The 26,455-nt window shown below is 42.9% G+C and overlaps 1 protein-coding gene across 7 annotated transcripts in view; it reads right to left on the minus strand.

Annotated features, from left to right (window-relative positions):
* The window catches only part of arb2a (ARB2 cotranscriptional regulator A), a 245,622-nt gene that overhangs the window by 117,695 nt on the left and 101,472 nt on the right, over positions 1 to 26,455 (minus strand). For 6 of the 7 annotated variants that reach the window (XM_042488204.2, XM_088076907.1, XM_088076908.1 and 3 more), the window contains exon 9: positions 8,043 to 8,159. In XM_042488204.2, coding sequence (XP_042344138.1) covers positions 8,043 to 8,159 — 117 coding nt within the window. Of the gene's footprint in view, positions 1 to 1,409; positions 2,118 to 8,042; positions 8,160 to 26,455 lie in introns of those variants that run through there. The other variant, XM_088076911.1, reaches the window with a different exon arrangement.

Genomic DNA, 26,455 nt, shown 5'->3' on the forward strand with positions numbered 1-26,455 from the left:
ATCTTTACCCATACCCATTCATTTACATAAACATATTTTCTACCCGTAACGCAACTTTTTTGTGGGTTTCTAAGCGGGGACCCAACCTGGCTGTGGGTTTTGGTGCGCCACTCAAACATCAGTTCAGTGGCCCCATGTGGCCACCCCTGTGAAAAAATTTCTTGGGGCGCCACTGTCCTGTCTGTGTCTTTCTACCCACTTAGGTTACTTCAAACACATTAGGGTTAAATCCAATGTACAATTAATGAACTGCATCTGTGCCAAACTTCAAAACAACTTACTATTCCCATGCTTTGAGTTTTTAGTCTCTGGGCCAGCAGATGACAACATATCAAAGCGTGTTTTCCCTTTTGACCGTGCAATGTGGATTGGTATGCTGAGGCTTGTAAGGTTAGTACAAAAACAAGGGAGAGGGGAGAGAGGGAGAGAGGGAGAGAGGGAGGCTGAGAGGAATGCTTGGAGAAGACGTTCTCCAGATAAGATAAAAGTTCAATAGAAGAAAGAGAAAATGTAAAGAGATTAGAATGTGCAGCTGGCGTCCTTCTGAATCACTGCTTATCTGCCCTTGTTTACTTTCACCCTGGCCCCCTGACAGCCATTACAGTGTTGCACATGCTTGTGTGCGCGTATGTGCTTGTGTGTGGGTCAGTGATTGCATTACGGGGGGTCTCCCATGAAGATGTGTACCGTTGTGAACCCTTCAGACTCAAATACACAAACACGCACATGCTTTTTGCATTTTTGCCCTCAGCAACCCTGACTCCCAAGGCCCTGCAGGAGGAGGGACTGGACTGACAAATCTATGAAAAAAAAACACATACACACAGCATACATGCAAAAAAACAATCCAGAGTTATATCACACTTTACTCAGCTGTCATCACTCAAGATAATCCCTCCACACACACAGCCTACACCCAAATATGTTTTATGTTTTTCTGTATGAATATCTAAAGGTACACAGGGACACTGATGCCAAACTGAGCTTGTCTTAGCGGTTGCTTTTTGTCTACAGATGTTTCTGCAGCTATGTCAAAGTAAATTTCTTCTGTTACTGTCTGCTTGACATGTGTTTTTTTGTCCCACAGTGATTTATTTACTGTAAGCCTATAGAAAAAAATATAGAAACTTATTGCAAGAGATGAACATAATGCAACGCCTGGCCCATATACACATATCTTTAGCAAATATCAACAAGTGAACACAATTCACTTGGGAAAAGTGCACAAAAAAAAGGTCAGGTATTAAACTTTAGTTTGGCTCCTGAGTGATCCATTCCTATCCAATCAAAAAAAAAAAAAAAATTAAAATCAGGTAAAGAAAAAACTGAATAAATAGTACAAATACCATTCACTCGCCTCCTCATATTTATTTATTTTTTTTGGCTTTGTCACTCCAAAGTGCAAGTTGTTAAGGAGTACAGAGGAACCAAAGAGGTAAAAGAAAGATCAGCAAAGAGATGAGGGGGGATGGAGGGGATGAGGATGGGGGGTTTAGTGTTGGGAAAAGACGACAAGTCATCTTGGTAAACAGTGGCATATTGTGTATTTTTAGATCCTTTGCTTTGCCCTAGATGTGCTTTCCTCTGAGCCTGGGCTTGAGGGCAGAGCGGTGTAGAGCAGCACAGAAGCAGTGGGGCTCCTTGACTGCTACATCAAGTGTCTCATTGTATCTCCTTTAATTCATTCAGTCTGTCTGGAGGAAGATGTCAGCTGGGCTGTGGAGCAGTGGGCTGAAGGCGGCTGGAGAGAGGGAAAGTAGGGGAGTCTTTCAAAGGGCCCTGCTCCCTCCCCCTTCACCTCCACCACCACCACCAATAGAGGCAGGGAGGCCAGGGTTTGAATAGATTTGTCAAGGCAAAAACACACATGTGCATGCAAACTCTTGCATAAATGCACACACACTAACACACACACACACACACACACACACACACAGCACACAGCCCCAGTGCTGTGGGAGACCGCAGGCATAACAGCAGTCACATAAAGGCAAGGCCTGCTGGCTGGGATTAGAGAAGGGCGACGTGACAAAAGGATGGCAAATCGTATCGGCTGCTTCTGACGCATAGCATCATCACATCAAGCAGCTCGTCCGCTGATCAATGGCGCCATTGAACTAAAGGCAGACAGAGAAACAAACATGTAAACAGATTTGCTCTCCCCCACCTCTGCTGCTCTGTGCATGTGTGTCAGTGTATGTGTGTGTGTGCGTTTAGATTTGTGCTGGATATGCACACACGCGTTACCATGCACACGATCTGTAAGACACCTTGCTGCAGAGTCCTTTTTTTTAACTTAAATCTGGGCAGGAACTTGAGAAATTAAGCCAACACGGAAATGTCAAAAACTGCAGTTCTTTAAGTGGCCACATGCGGCTGGTTCTAAAAGCAGCTTAATACTAATAGATCCCAATGTTAAAATGCTTGACCTTACAGCGAAAATAAATATATGTACGACCTTGTACATTAAAAAAAAACTAAAAACAAACACTTGGTCTATATAGCTAATTTCAATATTCATGACAACTGTGTGTGAATTTTTATATAGCTCATTTATTTACAATTTATTAAGGCTTACAGTTATACATACTTAAGAATATGGTCCCCTGCGTAAAAGTGCAAAGGCAGCATGAAGAAGGGACTTCGTAGCTGCCCTGTAGCGCAATCTCTTTGTAAAAAGGGCTTATGAGTCTTCTCCACACTCTCTGGAAAATATAGTATCTCTGGTTCCAAAACTCCAAGTTGGCGACGGTGAAAATGCAAATACGGGAGTCCACAAACCAGTGGATGATATCATGGTGGCTATGTCCGTTATTTTTATTCAGTCAATGCTTATATCCCATCACCAGCATTATAGAGAAACAAAAGTCTAAACGGTCTTTTAAAGTGGAGAGTTAGGAGTTAAAAGCTACATGCTAAAGCTCGTAGGGTTCAAATGATAAGCAGGTGTCAGCTCAATCTCTCTACCTACAAGAGATGTCTTCTTTGTTTATACGCATGTGTTTGTGCGTGCATGTGTGTGTGTGTGTGCGTGTGTGTGCGCGCAGTCACAATTCACCACCTGCTGCCTTCTGCAAGTCAGAGTGGAAGCCAGCCTGTGTCTTTCTCATAAGCAACAAACACACACACACGCACACTGTGAGTAATGGACACAAAACACTGCACACAGCTGATGGCAGGGTGATCTAATGGAGCCTTCACAAAGACCAAATAGGTCTCTCATAGGTGTCCATATCCACTACACAGTTAAGTGTCACAGGAATACACATACAGCGCCTTTAAAAAAGGCATGTGTAGTCCCTACCTTCCAAAACCTGCATCAGGATAACAGAACAAACTATAGTTTTGCCAGAATTCATTCAAATATATGTAATGTATAGATATAATGTATATAATTATAACAATTTAAAAAGTGAACCTAAAATAACTCCATAAACGGGGTGAATCAATTATCAAATACGTTACACAATTATCTAGGTATTTTTTTGGAAACTGTAACATAGATCTCAATAAAAATATTAACAAAATATAGGTAAATTTCTATTTGCAATTGTAAACAATCGGCTCCATTTTAGGTAAAACCGTATCTCCACCTCTTCTCTCTGAAAGCAACCGGGACTGAGAACCATGATAGAAACTCTGTGCTAAGTGTACAAAAAGTCTCCTAAACCATAACACACATGACAGCCTGCAACCTAACTTCTCAGAAAGTAGTCCTGAGTATCAATTTTTGCTCACTCTCTCTGTGTCTGTCTCTCTCCCACCTCCTCCAGTAGCTGTATAATCTCAATGGATTAGGATGGTTTATTCATGACCATAGTGTACTCTGTATGTGTGTGTGTGAGTGCATGTGTGTGTTTGTGCTCTGGGCAGGCCACTAGAGTGTGACAGCAGGCCAGCACAGTGACAGGAGACACCTTGGAGACTGTGACAGGTTGCCAGCTGTACACCATCATTCGCATTTCTCTCTCTCACTCACTTCTCCTCACTATGCTACTCATCTATCTCCACATACATCTCTTCATCTCTCCTCTTCCATCTGTATTCACTCCATTCATATCTTACCTGTCTTTTTGTTTTTCTTTTCCACAACTCTAACCTGTGCCGGCAGTCAACGGGATCTAAATAATTGAACGTTTCTCATACTTTATTTCTTTTTCTCCCTCAGTCAATGGATGGAGTCTCTCTATCTCTACCTCTGCTTATTCCCTGCCTTTTTTGATTTTCTTTCATCTTCACACTTTATTTTGTCTCCTGGCAGTGACGTCAGTTGCCCCTCGTCTGACCCATTTGGTCTGTGTAACCTGGCCCAGCAGGCGCTGATCTCTAAATCCTATCTCCTCTCTTTTACTCGCCTCTTCTCATGGCATCATCCCACCATCCAGCGACCTCTTAAACCCCGGAGGGAGAGAATTATCTCTGTCCGAGGAGAACAGAGCAGTGCACTGCTGGGGTGCCCTGACCTCACATGCACCCATTCGTATGGGCACCCACATTTATACACCACCCAGGGCATTATACAGGTTCGCTGCTTCCTCCCCTCTGTGATGTGCAACACCTTCTGGGCTCTGTGTGTGTGTGTGTGTGTGTGTATGTATGTGTTGTTCATTAATAGCTGTCCTCTTCGACCTAAATGCACAATACAAGTGTTATTCAGGAACACCTGCCAAGCCAAAAATAAATTTTTTCCCAAAAATAAAGACACAAATCCATTTATCTGGAAATCAATGATTTCCATGGGGTGGCAAGGTGGCCTCGTGGTTAGCACTGTTGCCTCACAGCAAGAGGGTCCCGAGTTCGATCCCGGGTTGGAACAAGTTTGGTCTGTGGGCAGGGGCCCTTCTGTGCAGAGTTTGCATGTTCTCCCCATGTCTGTGTGGGTTCTCTCCGGGTTCTCTGGCTTCCTCCCACAGTCCAAAGACATGCAGGTCAGGTTGATTGGTGACTCTAAATTGCCCTTAAGTGTGACTGTGTGCGTGAAAGGTTGTCTGTCTATATGTGTCGGCTCTGCGATAGGCTGGCGACCTGTCCAGGGCCCGCCCTCTGCCCGATGACAGCTGAGATTGGCTCCAGCCCCCCTGTGACCCTTATGAGGACAAGCGGTTACGGACAATGATTGAATGAATGATTCGCATTTGTAAAGGCCTCTACATAGTTCTCTTCCAGAATGTTATTTATGAGCACTAATGTTTTTTTTTTAGCTAAGTATGAGAGCATTTACTGCAGTTAGCTGACATCATGGACTCTTCGCTGTGTATTACCTACACAGAGATAGGCACAGGAGAGGAGAGACAGGTTAACTGAACGTTACTTAAGTTGATGACAATTCGTTGCATTACATGCAATAAAAGCAGGTTCTCAAAAACCAAAGATGGACAGACATCAACTGCCCCTAAGGTCTGAAAATCAAACTAAAATGTCTGCATTTTTTTGTTTTTTTAAGATTTTTTTTGGGTGCATTATCCCGTTTTTTATAGGACAACTTGAAAGAGACAGGAAAGGTGGGACAGAGAAGAGGGAACAACACACAACAAAGGGCCACGAGCTGGACTCGAACCCAGGCCACTGCAGAAGCACGAAGTATATGGGGCGCATGATATACCCAGTGAGCTAGAGGCTATCCCATATCTGGATCTTTTAAAAGTACAACTGGACCTGAATCAGGCGGCAATGGCGAGGATGCGAGCAGCTCTCCTGCTGATACAGCTGCACTGCCCCGACATGCACAGAAAGACAGACTTTGAACCATCTTGGCTGATAGAGAAGAAATTCTCCTCCTGGCTTTACCAGACCAATATTGGTAAGGCTAGGTGCAAAAGTAAATAAAAATTAGCAAATGTATAAATATTTTTGTGGTTTGGCCATGTTTTGTGTGTGGTAGTGAAGTCAATTTAATTTTTAATATCACAATAAAAAAAATTGTGATTTACACCCCTAGAAACTCATTGGGTAAACAGATCCCCCAAATAAACCACCACCAAGCAGTCAACCTTGGGGAAACACTGTTGATATATAGAGATGTTACAAGGGGGCATTATATGCATTTACTGTTGAGGACTGTGTTTGTTTGTGTGTCCATGTTATGTACTGCACCAATGACTGCATGGACGTCTACTGTGTGATCACTAAAAGGCGAACATTGGGAAACTGAGCCAATAATAGAGAGCCCTATATCATTAGCATATTGGATGGAACACAAAGGGACTATGACCTTTTGGTGGAACCGCTGCACATAACACAGCACCGGTGTTAGTGTAAATGACAAGGGACAGATTAGATTTTGGATGCATCTCAATCCTCATGCTGACCTGGGGCTTGTTAACTAGCACTGCCATCCAGGCCCAGAAGCCAGGGATGTGATGAAATACTGAATTTGAGCAAGACCATTGCGGTTATCAGTTTTGAAAATATAAGAACATCTCATATCTATATATCTATCAGATGTTAACAAAAGATAATGTATATCTCGCCACTTAGCACTGATCAGCAGTATTTATCATAACTGGCTGTCTTTGTCTGACACTAAATTAACAGACAAAAACAACCTCTGTGCTAAAATACTGAGTACCCATTTTTCTATCAGTAAGGTGGCAAGAATAAAAGACATCCACATGGTTTGCCTTTCTATTAATTCAGTTACAGTTAAGCTGGGTTTCAGAAGATAAAACATTTTTTGTTGTTGTTAAATAAAATTGATGTAATGATTTACATAATGATTTTAATGGTCCCCGAGAGAAATACAAAGAACTATAAACACTGCTTTGGAATTAGCAACAAGTAATGAGCACTCTTTTAGAATAGTGACACTAAAACTACAATCTGAGGCTGGGAGTTTAAAGAAAAGAGGTAGAAAAAAATACAAAGCTGATAGCAGACAAAATGTTGAATCTAGAAATCTACACATTTCCTCCATATTAGCTTTTGTTTTATCGTTGAGAAGGGCATAGCAAGGCACAGGTGTGCTACTGTTTCCCTCTAGAAAAATTCTCCTCTCCTAATTCACACAAAAAAGGATCATGGGTTAATGAGTACGAGGGAGAGTGAATCCTCGTCTATCCCCTTACTCCGACTGGACAAAGAAGGTTATTTCAGATTTATTGTTCTGGGTAATCATCACAAATAGAAAATCACTTAACATTCCAATTATGCTGTGTCCCGAACATCCCTTAGATGAATCAAAAATAGGAAATGCCAGACAAGGAGAAGGGGGCCAGTGCAACCTTGAATCCCCACCACTCAAACAGACATACATATACACTCACAGACAAGTAACACACACTCAAGCGTACAAAACCAAACACACTTGCGAAATGGGAGATGACAGAAATAGCAAAAGCAAAAGGCAAGGGATATAAAAGAGGATGTAAGACAAATAAAGGTATGGCATGTAGGTGTGTGTGTCTGTGTGTGTGTGTGTGTGTGTGTGTGTGTGTGTGTGTGTGTGTGTGTATGTGTGTGTGTGTGCATGACATTTGCATCCCTGGCTCTCAAGCAGCTCTGGTCTTGGATGGTCCTCATCTGTATGTGCATACTGAGTGAGCCCAGGTGCTGCGTATGGCACAGAGGTCACACCAGAAAGGGCAAGTGCTAAAATGAAGCTAACACAAATGCACATGTGCACGTGCATTCTATCTCACACGCTTACCCACAAGCACATATAAACACATGCATGCATGCACATTTGCACGCCCTGCCACATACACACGCACCAGCGAGGGTTGACTGTCTTAGTTATTCATTGACATGCACCCAGGAAGAAAAAGTGGGGGCTGGTTTAAAAAAAATAAATAAAGACAGCAAGGGAAAACATGCAAACAATGGTTCTCTATCACTTCTAAGGCTAGCTGTTGGTCAGGGGTACCTATGAAGGTCAGAGGGGTTGTGCAGGGAGAAATCAGAGAGGAGCAAAATCTGAGAGACCTTAGCTCACAGCTGGGTGAATTTACATGATGAGATGGGAGCTCAAGAATGGACCCCTGTACAGTTTGCAGCGTCTTTGTTTGCCTTCAGTTTGTGTATTTGCGCATGTGTGGCTATCTCACCTGCTGCATCCAGTCCTGAGTGCCTTTGCTGGTCTCCTGCAGCCAGATGTTGTGAGCAGAGTCGGTCAGAGCCACGGCACATGCTCTGTTCTTCACTTGCATTTCCCTCTGATTCATCTGCCATGAAAAACAAATCAAATTAGTCTTAGTCAGCCATGCAGCATGTTGATGATACAATCACTGCTGATGAGGACAATGTTTGATTCAGCAATTTGAACAACAAAAAGACCATATGCTTTAAGACACATGATAGAATATATTCTTTAGCAAAAAAAATTGCATAGATGTGTATAAAATTATTTTAATATGACATGGTCACTGTGTCAGTTGATACAGCCTAATAAAAAATGGATTCCCTATCCATCCACACTCTGAGCCTACTCCCCACACCATGATAGCACTAGCCCAGTGGACAGCGAATACAGATTCAACCTGGTGTAGAGCATAATGTTATAAAGTGAAATATGAAAGAGCTGTTCCTCTATAGCGTGTCCTTGTCACGTTCTGTGCAAATGTCCTTCCCTGTGCACGTTCAAATACCTCTGTCCCCATTCTTAATACCCTTTCCCTTCACATGTCACAGAGAATGTGGCTTCCGCAGGCCCGTCTTCCTATTCCCCTCTGAATGTCAACGCCAAGGAAAATGTCACGCAAAGGACTTGTTACTGCACTACAATAGACTTCCCACACCGCTGGTCCCACCCCAAGGAGTACCATAAGCCAGGCCCTGGGAACGAGCCGTTTCACTACTTTGCTTTAAGATAAAACAGGAAGAAAAGAGAACAGGACTTGTAACAATAGGTTAACAATCACTTATTGTATACGTTTAGTGAAGCTTGGAAAGAGATTGGTAGACTGGGGATGGGCATAGTGCTGCAGAAAAGCACTCTCTGGTCAAGTACACATGGCGCTAAGGCCATACGGACATAATTTCAATGGCATTAAAGGGGAACAATATCTAAATTGAGAATTTCAATATGTTATCTCCATGGTGTAGGAACCTTCAATCTATATTTATGAACATGAGATACTCTCTCAAAGACAGAAACCAGATAAGTTAGTCCAAAACTTGTGTTTGCATCAAGTCTGGAGCTACTCCATAGACAATGAATGGCCTGTTAGCCTTGTTTTGTGGATGCACAGATTTTTTTTTTCCATTTTATACCCAAATTATACTACTAATAATAATTATTACCTATACTCAGAACATCTTTCTCAGTTGATTGTCTATGGAGCAGCAGATTGTAAACCATATGACATCACAAATTTGGGTTTTAGCACCCTAGACTTTGGATTTGGGAGAGAATTATTCATGTTAACTAATGCTTTTGGACTACCTTAGACCACAAGAATAACATGAATGAATTTTGAATATGGGTGTAGTTCCCCTTTAAACACTTATCGTAATTGTCATCTAAAGACAGGAGAAACTTGGCAGTGTCTTGGACTACTGGACTTCTACTTAAAATGTTGACGATGTTTATAGCTCTAAGTCTGAGAATAAGTCAAGCACTTTAGTGGGAGACCTAGGTAATGTTAGGGCTAAGACAGGGATTGGAATATCATGGCTTAGTCGGTGCTTGCATGTAAGAATACGATAAATATCTGCCAATAAAAGCCCAACTGTAATAAAACAAAGTAGGGCTGTGGCTTGAGTGCAAAGCTATGGTTTGGTAGGGTTTGAGCTGCTGCTAATGTGAATCTGAGTCTGACACAGACTGGGGATAAAGCTGGAGAAATTACTCTCCTTATACACGTTCACAGACAAGTAACGCTGGCCATCTACAGCCAGCTCGATTGGCTGTACGTTGGCTGTACATCAAAATCACGGTGGGCATTTGAATACATCCTCCCTTGCCCAGCCAAATTAAAGTGGGAGTGTATAGAGATAAATTGAATCTATTAAGGCACTAAGGACTCATACATCATACAGCTGATAAGGCTTCCACTGGAGCTTCTTCACCAGGGTGGAGGATAGAGCAGACAGAGAGGAGAGGTACAACCATAAGCATAAAAAAAAGTGTACAACTGTAGAGACAGACAACAAAAGGAGACAGACGCCGCACATGTATGCACTGACACATTCGTTCGCTCACACAAAATCATACATACACACACAGAGAAACACACTCCTCTCTGTACTCCCTCCTCATCCACGCTTGGTTGAAAAGCTTTCCTCTGGCAGAACTGGGCCCGTGGGAGTAGCAAAGTCAACCTTTTAAAACTGGAGGTGTCAGTCAAGGTCCTGTTTTCTGGAGCTAGCCAAACGGGCCAGTCCCTGAGTATAGGGTCTGCTAGCAGAGGCCAGGAAACAGGAGACAGTGGACTGACTGCCCATGGAAACCGCTAAGCACATGACTTCAAACCAGTCAAAAACATCGTCCAAAGTCTGGGCAAAGAAGTGAATTTTTTTTTCCACTTTCCGAGTGGATAAATAGGCCTCTATTGGCTCCTATTGTATGCCCCTTAAAACATCTGGGTCCAACATTTTCCATTTTTGATGGAAAATGTACTTTACATGGTTCACTGGATATCACTGGTATATTAAAAGTGTAACTGGGCTATAATAAATTTGGTGACTGGTGCCAAAGTAGACTGTATTTGTGTGTGCGTGCATGCCTGCATGTATGTGGGTACATGGCAGTGTGTTAGGGAGGCAAGTGAATGACAGACAGCGGTTAGAAAAACAAAAAGGTATAAAAAAAAAAGAGGCACAGCTGCTAAGGTGGGAGTGAAGCTGGGTCTTAGATGGTGCTGGATGGATACGTCTGGAACTTAAATACTGGACTTAAGTATTTAGACAGCACATGATTAATCTAGCGTAGACAGACTGCCTCATCAAACAGACGAGTGACTGGAGAAAATGTTTTTGTAAAAATGGAATAACGAGACCTTCGGAAATCCTAAAACAGCCACTCAAATTAATCACATTCAGCACCTCTGGATGCTTTTTCGTAGTTGAAAACGAGTTCTCCCTCACTAAATTTTATTGAAATACTAAAAAAAAAAAATGTCTGCCCTTCTCAAACAAACTTTTATTACAGTTTCTCTGTGATTTGCTATTCAAAGACAACGTTTTATATTTTCTAAAATGAGGAGGGGAAAATAAATCAGCAACTTTCACCAAGCAAAGTCTGTTTTCCTGATGATGTCTCAACCAAGATTAAAGGCCAAAGAACTCCATCTCCCACCACTGGCTGTATCAATCACTCGTTCTGACAGCTCTCTCATTGCCGCAATGCCTACACACATATGGTTGGCTGTGGTAACAGTTGGGGTAATAGGTTGACAAATAATGACTCCATGCTCTATGCAGTGTGGCCTTCAACCACAATGATTCTGACACCGCTGGGTCCCATGTTTTACAAGCCACAATGACAACTGTGGTTAGCTGCATGATGAAAGAAAAATTTAAGCATGTCCGTATCTTCTGCTAGGGGGGTGATACTCATGGTTAACCTACAGACCAGTTCTCCTAAAACCACATTCTACCAAGTGGGTATATGGAAGGCTGTATCATCATATGACTCATCATGTTACAATTTTTTACACCATGTTAGCCTGTGAGTTAGAGCTAGCCATCTTTATCCAGAACGTTAAATGTGCTAATCCACTATGTAACCGCAGACTGCAGCTTTAACAAGGAAACAGGCCAGCTGTTGTGATCAGTCTTGTATCGGACAGGGAAAAAAGGAAGAGAAACATGTGGAAATACTTGTTGAGCTAAAACCAGCACACAGATGTTGAGACATTTGCTGCCTCTCTGCTGGCCTTTCCTTTAACACTAAAGCAGCTGGATATGCGGAGTGAAGTTAGGGTCGGGGGATGGACATGGGAGCGTGTGTGTAAAAAATGTGAAGAAAAGGGGGGAGTAGAGAGGCTGAAGGTTATACAAGGAAGGTGAATGGATATCAGAAGTAGGAGGGAAAAGGAGGGAATGAGAAGAAAAAACAGATGAGAGACAGACGTGTGCACAACAAAGAATATTTATGAATGCTTTATTGATACCCATGAGGAAAATTCTCTTTTCCCTCGGCCTATTTCACAAGGAGATCAGATCACAGGGTCGGCCTCAATACAGCATCCCTGAAGCAAGAGGGCTTTCACAGTCTCTAAAATATAAGCAGAAGCTTAAGCTTAAGTGGAAACGATGCGTCCCATCAAGGGGTCTGAACCAGAGTCCTCAGCTTCAAGGGCGGCGTCCTTACCCACTAGAGCACCTTGATGAAATGTTTATCACCAGTCTGATGTATTTCATCTATCATCTGCAGGCTTAAAAATCGAATTCAATGAAATTACCAAGGCCATTTTGACTTCATAATTTAGTCAGCCACAAAAAAAGTGTAAAAGAAATTTCCAAACCCATTTATGACACGCTGTTTTTAAACACACTCCCTCACTATGATTTGGATTTAATTTGACCGCACCAACACATCACGCTCACATTCCTCTGAGCCATCATAACAAAGCTGAGTCACAACTGATGACGCAAACTTGAGTTCAACCCCCCAACCCAACATACATTCAAACTCTGGATGAACTATGAAATCCCTCTACCCCCTTCCACTCTGTTTCTTCCTCATAAACCATTTCTTTTTTGACTTCTCCTCAGAGGGCCTAGTTGCTATAGAGACCCGCAAACATTACAAATTTCTGACCCCCTGGTTGGCACAATTCTACTAAATCCATCTTTTCACAAGCTCTATGAAATAGCCATCCCCCAAGCATTTGAAGCCACTCAAACACACGCACACAAAGAGACTTTCCTCTAACCCCTGCATCTTGTACCTGACCTCTTACATGGCCCTCAACAAAGTACAGTGTTCAGTGCTTTAAGCTGTTTCCTGCTACAAAGCCAGCTAATTGCTACACTTTTTGTTGTGCATAATCTTATTTTCACCACTGACGAAGAACGTGATATGCAATGGGTGTGTGAGTGTGTGTGTGTGTGTGTGTGTGTGTGTATATGTAAGTGTGGGTGTGCGGCATGAAGGAGGGAAGGAGGGAGCATATTAATCATGTTTATTTATCTGGACGAGGAGTTGAAATAAGCGACGAGACATCATTTAACAGCATGCTAAGCTAATCTCTGGTCGAGATAAATACTTCATTTCTCTCCTCTCCCCGTGACGCTCCCTTGCTCGCGACTGCTCCGCTGACGCTACATCTAAACACCGGCAATAATAAAGACAATTATTTAGGCCTTTGATAATTATGTGTCAAAGGCAGCGAAAGCCACTAGATAATTGGGAGAAAACTGAATGGTAATCCACAATGGAGATCCCCGTGGGGAGACAGGCAGACTTATCCCTAGAAAGAATGCAGAGCGAGAGAAAAGAGAGAAACAGCCAAAGACATAAAGATGAGAGCTCTTTAAGGGGCCTTGCTCACTGTCAGATAGTCAATGTGAAAAGCCACAATTATACATAGAGAGAGAGTGCAATAGAGAGCGGCAAACAAGAGGAAGGAAAACAAGGGATGGAGAGAGAATGACAGAAAATGAGTGAGAATGGAAAAGAGGACAAAATGTTGAGCAGTAGTGGGAGTGAGCAAAGACTGAGCACAGGCCAAGGGGAAGGAGGAGAGCAAGAGAGAGAAAGAGAGAGAGGGAGAGAAGCGCCCCGTGACGATGCCAGTCAGAGACGAGGCTTATAATGTGGCTGCGCCATGCACTGCCAACAGCCACAGATAATCTAGGACTACCCACTGAGCACTGAAGCACTGCTTAAATATTTGATTGATTAACTGTCCTGTTGCTGCCAGAGAGTAAGAGGAGAGCATCAGAGAAGCCAGGGCGAACACAGAAAAAACAAACAAACATGTATGCGGGTGCACACCGGAAGGTTGGAAAACACATGGCGCAGACACACTAACACATACACCCCCATAAATCCTGACACGCCAACATTGGAACAGGAGCACAAACACAAACACACACAGACATGTACACATTGCGAGCATGTGTAGAGTCGGCAAAGACAGTGACAAGGGCTGGAAAAACAAACATAAAGGCTGACTGATGCTCTGGCAGTGATTTGTTTCGATCATAAATCAATGAGGACAATGGACTTATGGATCAACAGTGGTTAAGTTCATGATCCTCATCTGGATTTGGCTTTTAATGACTACCGGATTCACCACAGGGATGATGTTAGTGTGCTTGCTCTCTTATCCCTCTGACTGTATGTTACTTGCAATTGATCTGAGGTCAGGGAGAAGTGGTTTCCAACTGGTTGGTCACGGTCCAAAAGTGGGTCGTGGGTCCATTCTGAACGGACCGCAAGTGACTTGTGAGCATGTAGCATTTAAAGGCACTTTATTTTGAATTTTTGGTACAAGGCTTTTAATTTGAGGGGCCTTTCCTGCTGTTCAGCAACTATTTCATTGCTTGTTTTTGGTATTACTTTTTCTTTTTACATGCTGTGCCTTTGAATAGTTTTTATGTCAATGATCTTGAAGAAATGATATGCACTTTTTTAGTTGGCAATTATTTACTAAGTTATACGTAATTGCACTTAATTCTGCAATATGTTTTATTTTACTGTGTTCTAAGCCCACGTGTTGTATCCATTTTGTGAAATCAAATTGAATATGTGGACCCCGTGGCTGGAACCACTGTCATACAGGATCGAGAGGAGTAGGAGTAAAATGTGTTCAGCTACTCTACCTACACTGCCTGTGACACAGACACACACACACACAGACACACACACACACACACACACACACACACACACACACACACACACACACACACACACACACACACACACACACAAAACACACTCATCCCTGTTCGTCCATGGCTGTGAAAACACAGGCAGCTGGCCCCCCACGCTCCGACACCCTCCACAGGAAGAGACAACACCAGCGCTTCCTGTGGCTTTGAAGCAGCGGTCCCAGGTCCCCTGTCGGTCCCCAGCTTCCTTTGTCTTAACCGCAGGAAGGAAGCCCTCTCTAGCACGAGGCCACAGGGCCCAGGGGAGCGAGAGGGAGCGTGTTTGTGTGTGTGCATCTTTCAGCGTTGTGGAGAGGTTTTTGCTCGCTGAGGTCACATGCATTTACAGGGTTTTTTTTCCCCTCTGACTCTCCAGTGCATGAACTCTGGTCATGGTGAGGGTGTAGAGAGAGAGGGAGGGAGAGAGAGAGAGATAGAGAGCTGGAGAAAACTGCAATAACTTCCTCCTCTCTTTCCCTTTTCCTGTCACGGCTGTTCTCCACATGTATGATGGAGGGAAGAGAGAAAGGGAAGATGGTGGGCGGAGAGACAGGGTGAGAGCTGAGAGGGTGAGAAGGGGGCATTGGTGAATTGTGTGACTGACAGCACCGGACACAGGGTAGTGGGAGGTGGTGTATGTCTGTGTACGTGTTGGGGAGGACTCCATGTGTGTATAGTCATGCAAACCACACACACACACACACACACACACACACACACACACACACACACACACACACACACACACACACACACACACACACACACACACAGATATATACAGCGGACAGATACACCAACAAGTGGGGGCGGTGAGGAAAAGGAAGGCCAATAAATATTTACTGACACAGCAGAAGTGGAGAAGGGTTGTCCACTGGTGGAAACAAAAGGCAGAGGATGAGGAGCGGCGTGCCAGGAAACCTGCCGGCTGCGGGCGCTGCGCCCCGCTTGTGCCCGCATGGAAAACAAGAGGAAGACAGGAAGGGAGGATGAAGGAGTGAGAGAGAGAGCGAGGGCAGGGAGGATGGGAAGGAGGGAGGGAATAAGGGAGGGACAGACAGGATTGTGGGTAAGGGAGTGCTCATAAACAATAGCAGCCTGGTGCAAAGCAACTGTTCCCTTAAAAATTAGGTTTCCTCAAGACAAGGTTGAGTGAGAGTTTAACTGAGTGAGGGTGTCGGTTCATGGAAAAGTTATTTCTTACATTACATCTTCAGGTTACTGAATACAGCATCATGAATCTCTCTTCACACTTATTCACATAATAGAAGCAATTTTCTAAGTAAATAATTTTCTTTCTGCAAATGATATATTTTTCCATTGAAAATTAATGCGTCCCTAAAACACTTGAATTCCTATTAGTTTTCGCTTGACAGACAACTCTTTTTTTGCAATGACATCGCATTCAAATCCCTCAGACCCAATAAGCTGAGCAGATGCTCACATGTGTAGCAGCATTTTATATTTTATAGTTACAACAACTGAATTCAATTAATTTCTAATTAACATCGTCTGCACGGCGGTAAGTGTTAATGATATTAACTCCCAACAGTTTGATCACTTTACATTTCCGTCACAATGAAAAGACGTTGCTCAAGTTGCTTCAGCTAAATCAACAAAACCCCTATAATGTTCACATTGAAATGATATTGACACAATTAAGAAAGTGGACAGGGGAAGTTTTGAAACATTAGCAGTTAGGGGTGTTCATATATTGTTTGGCGACAGCAATTACAGAAATTCTCTAAATGGTAATTTCTAATTAGGCAGCATTCCTTAACGAAGTGAAATTACGGCATGGCGACTAATTAAAGTCTTGTGTTAATTGGAATACATCTTAGTTAAGAAAACCAGTACAAGGTACAGTGGGCAATGTCTTCATCATTCCCAAATCAACTGGCCATATTAACAGCTTTGGTCTACAGAGTGAAATGAAAAAGTTACTTTTACGCATTGAATACAGGCAAGGCCTCATCGTCTTCACTCGCCTTTTCCTCTCCCTTTCTTTCTCCCTCTGAAAGTGCTTCTTTCTTGTCTTTCTCCCTGTCTCCCAACCCTCCGGCAATGCTGTAAAATAGAAACCTAACCTCAATATTTTCCCTCACGGTGCTGGGACTTGCTGGCCCATTAAATTCCCCTTCCCATGTGTCAGCTTGCACATTTCCACCATGAAATTTTCGTATAATTAAACTTTCTTAATGATTTATAAGCTATAATAATAGCCGTAAGTATTTCAGAGCAGGTTAAAGGGACAGCCTTTAAGTGCACGCCGGGGGATGACCCTGTTTTAACATAGTTTCGGATGGGTGACTCTCGGCTGGAGACGAGGATGGATAGGGCGAGGGAGAATGGGAGTGATGGAGGGAGGGAGTGAGCGAGAGGGCCTAACAAGGGTGGGTGGAGGAGGAGGCTGAGACCTTTGTGTCGTAACTCAGGGTGATACTGACATCGTGGAGAACCGAGGGCTCCCTGAACCCTGGCAGGGAGGAGACAGCTTACCACTGACAGACAGGGAGAGACACACGCATGCAGGGCAGGCAAATACAGCAACAGAGAGCGGCTAAGAGACTGACAGAAAGACGGAGGGTGAGGAAAAGGAAAGAGCGACACAAGCAGAAAGAGAGCCTAAACATCAGATAAAACTATAGTTGGAGAAATTAAATCATGAAGAAATACAGACAATCAAAAATCATAAGACAAAGAAAAAAGGTTCTAAATAAAAGTGAAATAAATATTATTTTTAATAAATAAATTAAACACATTGATAAAAAGACAAAGTTTACTGTAAAGCAGTATAGGAGTCAATGTCTAAAGAATGTGCACAAACAGTTTGAGTGCATGGGACACACACACACACACACACACACACACACACACACACACACACACACACACACACACACACACACACACACACACACACACAGATGTTTGCTCTCTGCTGCCTCTCTGACGGCGAGGCTGATATGATTGCCACTTAGGAAATCAGTGTGTTTTCACACCACTCTCAGCTCTGCCAAAGCTAATGTGTTAAATATCCATCGGGTACTGCTGTCCATTTCTGAGACACACACACACACGCAGACACACACAGCCTTAGAGGCTGATAAACACTGATTCCTTTTACTAACTGAGCCCACAGTTGGTATCCGAGCCAAAATTTCTAAATTGGGGTGCAGTGAGAAAATTTCAACAAGCTATGATGTGGAATTTTCACTCACTTCTTCTAAATTTGTTGTGAGGAGGTTTAAGTAGAGCTAAATTTTAACTATTGTGTGACTTTTATCGCCTTTCTTGTTGCTATCAAGAAATTCCTGCTTCTATTTATTTATTTTTTAATACATCACTGTTGTAGACAAATTTAATTTCATGCCGCACAAATCAACACATGAAGTCAAGCTACTGTAAGTGTTTTGAAAAGGTGGAGCCTGCTAATAACAAAATTCACCAAATATCTCAGTGGACTGTTTTTCACCTTAGCTGTGAATGGGGAAGGGGGGAAGAGAAGGAAAATGAAACAAAAACAACAAATCTGGAGGCGCCTGCTGCTCTGCACATTACTGGCAAATCAGGTGTGTGCAAGTGTGTGTGTGTGTGTGTGTGTGTGTGTGTGTGTGTGTGTGTGTGTGTGTGTGTGTGTGTGTGTGTGTGTGTGTGTGTGTGTGTGTGTGTCTGTGTTTGGTGTATGTGTGTGTCCCCTCAGGGCTGCAGGAGTTGGATTCTGTTTTGTTTAAACTTCCAGGGCCACTCGACCCATCTCTGAGTGAGAAGCTGCTCATGGACAAATGAAAAAAAGAGAAAAAAAAAGTTAGGGGGGTGGTGGAGGAAAGGGGAGGAGAGGTAAAAGACAGTGCTAATGAAAGTGACAAAGAGAGTGTCCCTCCTTTCAGTTCTCATCCTCTGCGTCTTCATATTTGCTCGTCTCCTGTGCTGTGGGGCAAGGGGGAAAGAGAGAGCCCCAGCAAAAGAAAAAAAAAACAGGCTCTGTGATACCCCTGTACTCAAAGGAAGGAGAAAGTAAGGGAGGGGAAACTACAGAAGGCCAAGTGAAATTAATGGAAATATATAACAATCTGAAATTAACTTCCCATTGCCACAAGCCATGATTTAAAACAGCTTTTTAACGAGAGGAAAGATGAGTCAGAAAAGAAAGAGAGGGAGAAGGGGTTGAGGCCATATTACAAATTGGACAGGCTGGAGGAAGCTACAAGTTAATTTGCCCCATCATGTAAAAACTTTGCCGTTCTCAAGGCACACTCACTTAAATTATTATTTTTTTGTCCAAATTAATCAAGGCATAAGACTAAAAGATTAAAAAATAATACTAATGTAGTGTATAAGAAAACACAAAGCAATTCAATTAGCCACTTAAACTGGCAACGTAGGGGAAAAAAACAACCCATTTCATGTACCTGAAATGTATTGCAATATTCAGATGGAGCAGATTCAATATTAAAAAGATTTTCCCTTTTAGCTTTGAATATAAATTTGAATTCCATAAACTTAAAAACAAAAATGCAAACTTTGAGTTCTATCTCAGCAAAAGGAAAAAAGAAAAATGCAGAAAAAGTTATAAAATAATATATAATAGTAATGAGAAACTGCACACTGATATTAAAATAGATAAAATAATTTAACTGATGCATTGTTATCATTATTATCATTATAATGCTGTTGCTTAAAGCAGAGACTATATTTTGAATAAAACATATGAGCACTTCCATATGTACATTTACTTTTGTTATTCTTCTGTTATTCTTTGCAACATTTTATATTGTAGTTTATTAAAATGATGTGCCCAACAACCACAACAATGTACTTTTGAGTACATAATGAAATCACCGAAGCGAATCCCTTAATGAATTAAATGTAAAATCTGTAAAATGTAGTACACCAGTTGAAGTGCTTTTCAAGTGATATTATTGATTAAAAACAAAGCCTGAGAGAAGGGTGAGGAAGACACACACACACACACACACACACACACACACACACACACACACATACAAACACACAAGCACGACAGGGCATACACGCACACACACGCAATTCACTATAAAGTATATTATTAATCTTGTAAAAAAAGCAATTAAATCAAAGTGGTATAGAGCCTGAAGCTATGAGGACTGTCAATTCTGCTGGAAATGCCACAGAAGATTACAGTTGGGTTTGTGGATTCCATGAACCCTTTTTTTGATTAGGGAGTCAATTATTTCTCATTACTGAAGATGCTATTTCGGAAAAAGACCTTGTCAGTCAATCATGCAAAAAGTCCTCGAAAAAGCGTGAATAAACCATTAAAGAGAGAGGCGGATGGTGGGGGTGGGGGGAAAGCACACTGACCCTTTTCCCCACCCAAACTCCTACTTGTAGTCAAATTACCTTTTTAACTATTACACCTCTGTCAGGTCTTTGTCAGCGTATGGTAATTAGGGCCTTCAGTGGAGAACATTTGAAAAGAAAACAGTATATTTATTAGTTTATCTCAGAGAAAGGCATTTACCCAGAGCTGAAGGTAAGTTTGAATGTGGTGATTATCTTGTCATTTTCAGGCTGTTTGTCTAAGAGTGTGCATGTGTGCGTTAGTGGGTGTTTGTGCATGTTTGAGTGTGTGTGTGCCACTGTGAGTGAGCACTGGTGTGTGCGACTCCAGGTAATGTGCTGTTGAGGGGTGTGTATGTGTGTGGATGGACGTACACATGTGCATTCATACATATATGCAATATATATTTATACGAGTGTGTGTGTGTGTGTGTGTGTGTGTATGTGTGTACTTTAGCTGCTTTCAGCACACTGATAGGCGAGCACAGCACATTTCTCCCGTCCTCTTTGTTCTGTGTTGGGTTTGACACCTCTAAACAATAGCAGCGCTTCACTTCGCCCAGCCCCAACCCACCACCAACCACACACTGCATGGACGGGAGCTGCCAATTAGCACTATCAAACACCCCTCATCAGCTGTCTGCTTACCACAAAAAGAGAAAAAAAAATTCCCAAAACAAATCAATAATTCAGTTTCCTTCAAAAACGATCACATTCATCAGCAGACTTAAGGATACGTGAGAAAGGTGATCACTAATTGTATAGTATGGATTGTGTGTATAGAATAGATGCACAGAAAACAATTGGCGTCCCGCTGATGTGACCACATGAAGTGGAGCGCCGCGACAAGCTCTCGACCAGCAGAGTAGAAACAAAGGCCCTCTTCGTCTCCTCCTTTACGCTCTGGTGTCTGGAGCTGATCTTTATTTTAGGGCCGACTCTATCTTGACCCAACCCGAATGCCCCTCGTTTAAATCTCGAGCCTTTTGTATAAAGAGGGCTGTCGCTTTCATGCATTCTCTTTTGCCTCACAAACAGGATTCACTCAAGAAATGCCCCACTCTATTTTTTAGTTTATCTGCCATTGTTTAATTCTACACTGTGGTTTGGTGACCATGGGCAGCCATAGATGCAGTGTGACCCAGGGGAAGGAGGGCCAGCGTGGGGAGAGAGGAGTGGAGAGGGGGGCCTGTCATGGAGAAAGGGGTCTCAGAGGGCCGGAGGTGAGCAGAGGTGTCTGGGAGATGACTGTCGCTCCTCTCGGTGGTCCAAGCCCTTTTCATTAACCTACACCCCTGGGTTCACCAAACAGAAACAGGGGGTGAAAGCGGGGACAGGAGGTGGGGGATGTGGACGGGTGCAGAGCAGTAGCCCTGGTGACCACCAGAGACCTGCTGCCTGCCTGCCTCCCTGTCTGTCTGAATGCAGATCTGTGTCATCCATTACAGACAAGGGACTGCTTTTTAACAAAATACAAACACAAACAGGAGCCTATGCGTGGACACACAGACAACACACACAAAAATACACATGCATTGAAGCCTGCACAGGGAAAGAGAGGGGTAACAAAGGACAGGCAGTGCCCCCTAGTGTTTTCATCAAAGAGAAATCAGACCAAATCAACTAACCATCACCCCCAAGCAAAGTCACAAATACAGATACAGTAGGGAAGCAAGAGAGGGAGTTAAGGAGGGGTGAAGCAAGAGGTGAAGAGGCTGGAAGAGGTGGCATCACATGCGGAAGGCACAGGGGTGGGTGAGTAAGGTGGAATAAGCAAGACGCTGAGGGAGGGACGTCGGAAAGGGAGCAAGTGATGAAGAAGGGATGGAAGTTAAGGAGCGAGTATGGGGGGTGGGTGTGTATTGGTAATTTTAGCCGATTGGTGGTGGTGGTGGTGGTGGTGGGGGGGTTAAAAGATGTCTTGACACGACCAAGATGTTTTTAATGTTCGAGGCCGAGAGAGCGAGAAAGTGAGAGGGGAAGAAGGAAACGGAGAGAGGCAGGCAGGCCATGCATGAAAGCCGATGTCAGAGGAGTCCAGAGGAATCGTCGGGTGTGAAGCCATCTAATAGGAAAGCAGAATATATATGAGACAGGGACACACACACACACACACACACACACACACACACACACACACACACACACACACACACACACACACACACACACACACACACACACTATGAATTACTGAGCCACCCAATGTGGCCTGGTAACTGATCTAAACACGAACCACAAACTAATGAGTGACATGACAGGGGGAAGAAATGCAAGCTTATACTGGGACAACAAACAAGCCTTTGGAGCAAAATGCACACTCATGTTTAAAGATAAAAACGTGTACACAAACATGAATGTATTGAAAAAAAAGTGCAAATGTGTGCATGCTTTTTTTATTTATTTTTAAAACTCGGACAGCACATTCAGCCTCATATTCCCACCATGAAACAAGGCCTACCCTTTAGTGAGTTCCGCATTCAGCTCCAAGCCAGCTAAGACATCAAAGGCTGCTCCACACCAGGAGTCTCGCTCGCTCTCCTTCTCCCTTCCTCTCTCTCCCTTCCTTTTGCTCTTTCATAACCCCCATCGTATTTCACAGCACATAAAGCCTTAAAATGGCACATAAAACAGTTCATCTCTTTTCACTGTCAGCTTTCCAGGCTTAAAAAATTAAATATGTTTTACTGCAGGTACATAACTAAAACACACCCATGGACAAAAAAAATTGCCATAAAGAATTCAAACTCGGCTTTCCATAAGTATTGAAGGCTATATAGTTGGGTATAGATCAGCTGAATAGCCAATAAGAAGTATTTCAAGCTTAAAGTGCAGAAAAAAATCTGAGAAACTGTGGAATCGACTGTTTCTTTCCTTTGCCACCAACCCATTCGTTATGTGTTTAGTTTAAACACTGGAGATATGTGTAGGAAATAAACGGCCTAGTCGCCAGGTGATGCACTGACACTGAAACATTCTTTACAAACACACTAAATGAATGCTGTGACCCTGGTGCTGAGGGTTTGGAGTAGGCAAGGCAAAAAACACCAGAATACCAACACTGCATTCAATGAACTTGAAAAGCTGTGAAAGACAGAGAGCGGAGAGTGAAGGAGGCGGGCGTGGATGGAGATGCAGAGTTTGAAGGGAAAAAGCAAAAAGGAGAGAGAAGATGAGAGACACAGAAGCCGAGGAGGGAGAGAGGGTTTAAACTTCAACCTTGGAGTCACCGAGTTCACTGACATTTGCACCAGGATCCGCCTAGCTGTTCCTCACAGCTTTTCACAAACGACACTCTCCTTTCAATACCTAAGACTTATTCTTCCTACATTCGCAGTAGAAGGAGACCTTTCACAGTCTTGAGGCCAGAGATAGAAAAAAAGCACAGAAAAGCAAACTGAATTCAATGCATTGAATTCAAGTGTTGCCTGCGTGACAATTTGCAACCCTGTATGTTCTCAAGATTCCCCTTGTATATTGTATGCATTCTTATGGGAGAATTAACAAGAGGGGGGATGAAAAAAAATGACATGTGACAAGCGATTCATTTGAGCTGTCAACATGTCATCTTCACGACATTCAAACCTCACGTCAGCCGCATGTATTCTTTCTCTGGTGAAGGTGACCTAGGTCGTAAACAGCTGACACACCCGGACACAGCAGGTGAAAGCATGGAAATACCACAGTGGGGACAGCGACTGAGAAGATGCAAGAATGAAAAGCAAGTTAGAGAAAGAGGACAAACAGGAAAAAGTGACAAAATGTGACATCGACTCAAAAAGAGAAAACTAATGAGGATACTTTTTGAAGTAAATTCAGAGAATACTGCATTTCCAGGTAAGAAAAAATAAGCCTTTTACAGATATTTTGACAATATAGATTATATTGAATAATAAAACGTTTCTATTCTCATTAAGTTCACCAGTTTTACACAAAATAAGTAAACAGCATTTCAGCTCATTTTTCAGTAATATAGGTAGGAACTATGGGAAAGAGGAAACAGTGGGGAAAATGAAGGTTTTTTGGACAGATATGTTAAAAAAATAAAACACAAAACAGTATGAAGAAGACAGACAGAAGTGAGGTCAGCCTCAAGTGGGACGGCAACGAATGAAGATGCAAGGCCAACATGAAGCTGAGGTTAAGAGACAGACCATATACACCAGGACACGAGATAAAAAGAAGAAAACGTGAAGGGGTAAGTTTACAGATAAGTGGCGTGAAAGAGTAGGAGGGCGACCAAAGAAGCTCAGAGGAGCGACAAGAGTGACACACATAAAAAAATATATAAAAAGGGAGTGGTTTGACATTTTTAAAAACAAGGGCAAGTGGCAAAGGAAGAATGACCGAGTGAAGGAGAGAATTTCACGAATTAAGGAGGAGGGCAAAAGACAACGAACGCCAGAGAGAGGGGCGAAAGGAGTGGACGGCAGTGCCCAATGGGTATTAAAGAGTGAATGAAAGAGTGAGAGAGGTCTGAAGTAGAGGCGAGGGAAGAGAGCGAGACCTTGCCTCTGAGGCAACGAGCCGAGAGGAACGAGAGAGGCAGACAAAGCTGCACACTGCTCTCACACGGCAGAACAAAGAGAGGAGGTGCATCATGGGAGTCTGAGCCTTGTGCCACCACTGACGCCATGCTGGATAAACACGCCATAACACATACGTACAAATCTAAACGGGTAAGACCTCTGTTTTGAGTTGGTTTAATTACCTATTAAATTCTCTAAGAACAGCAGGGCGAGTTTCCTACTTTTATTGCTGCACCGCCTCAACACAAAAATACAGGAATATGCAAAACTAATACACTCACATCAATTATTGTGCATGTCATGTACAAGCACACTATATTAGATGCATATAGAACTTGATTAGAGTTTGTTTGACTCCAAAAAAAAACTTTGAATAATATTGATTTTAAAATAGCATAAAAGCATTCTGCTAAAATCTAGTGGAGAGCAAGGAAAGCCTGAGTAATTCAAGACAGCATCCTCACTGACCAAGTGAGTAGGTGGAGAGAGGGAAGACTGTCCGAGCAGCTACAAGGCAGACAGTGTTGGTAAAAGAGTGGAAACAGGCGAGAGGAGGGAAAAAAAATCTAAAGTGAAAGACAGCGTAGGGAGAGGAGAGCTTTCTCTGTGGCACACTGATACAAGCAGACCAGGGTTGAAGCAGAGGGTGAGGATAAACAGGAATGGAGAAGGGCCGTTCAGTTTTAGCCGCGATTCAGGTACGAGTGGAAATGCTCTGTGCGCTGTGTGTTTTATTGTAAATCTGATTAGGTGCATATATGCATGTGTTTACTCCTGTAAAACAAGCATATACTGCTCAGGCAGCTAGTTCAGGCTGGAGGAGTGAAGTCGCTGGGGTGGCAGGGTGAAACTACTTTCTCAGCTGAAGTGTCAAAATTCAAAGGAAAAGTATGCAAAATTATTAAGATATTGGCTCTAAAGTTTCTCCATCTACTCCCTCTGACTCTCTCCCTCTCTTGTGCTCTCTCTTTTTCCTCTCCTTCTTCTCTCCCTGTCGGTCTCTCCTCCTCCGGCAGGTCTGATATGCCGGAGCTGAAGCTGAACTCTGAGTAGCACTGTCTCCGGGAAAAAAACAAAGTGATCAATGTGAGAAGGCACGGGGCGCTCATGGACAGGCCAATCAATGGTGGAAAGAACCTTGCCCAGGGCCTTATGCAAATGGAAGCACGTCCCGTAACCTCGGGAGTGAACATGCGCACTAGATCAATGGGACGAGGGTAGAACCTTACAGCAAGATCAGCCTCAGCCAGTAAATATGTAATGATGAATCCCTCAAGATTTAACTGAACTCAAATGAACTTCAACTAGCTTGGCTTCTTATATCACAAAGTGGCAAGAAAGACCCTGTGTTAAAGAGGTGGGGTGTGTAGGGTAGGTGGGGCAGGACAAGAGAGATTAAAAAGAGCCTTTGCACAATGATGCACTGAGGACAGATGGATTTTTCACTTCCTTTTCACTAGGGAGGGAAAAAAATAGGAAGACAAAAAGGTGAGAGGAGACTTATGAATAGTCACCTTAATACTTGTTTGAGGAGTGATGATTTGCAATTACATCACCATGGCAACATGTGTGTGTTTTGAGCAACGAAAGAGAAGAGTGGGTAACCGTGACGACCTGGTGAAAGCATGCTCGACCGTTCAAAACCATGTATGGTCAGACCAAGGACTGGATATGACTAGCTATTCAAAATGAACGGCTGATATTTACTGAAGTCCTCATACTCTGAAGTCTGAAACTGGTATCAATCTAAATCTATCACAGACTAATAAGAAGTAGTGCATGGCTTAAAGGGATAGTTCTGATTTTCTTAAGCAGGGTTGTATGGTGTAGTTATCCATAGGCAG

The sequence above is a fragment of the Plectropomus leopardus genome, chromosome 4 (assembly GCF_026936395.1).
Source record: "Plectropomus leopardus strain MGB_pleo_1.0 chromosome 4, ASM2693639v1, whole genome shotgun sequence".
Taxonomy (NCBI): domain Eukaryota; kingdom Metazoa; phylum Chordata; class Actinopteri; order Perciformes; family Serranidae; genus Plectropomus; species Plectropomus leopardus.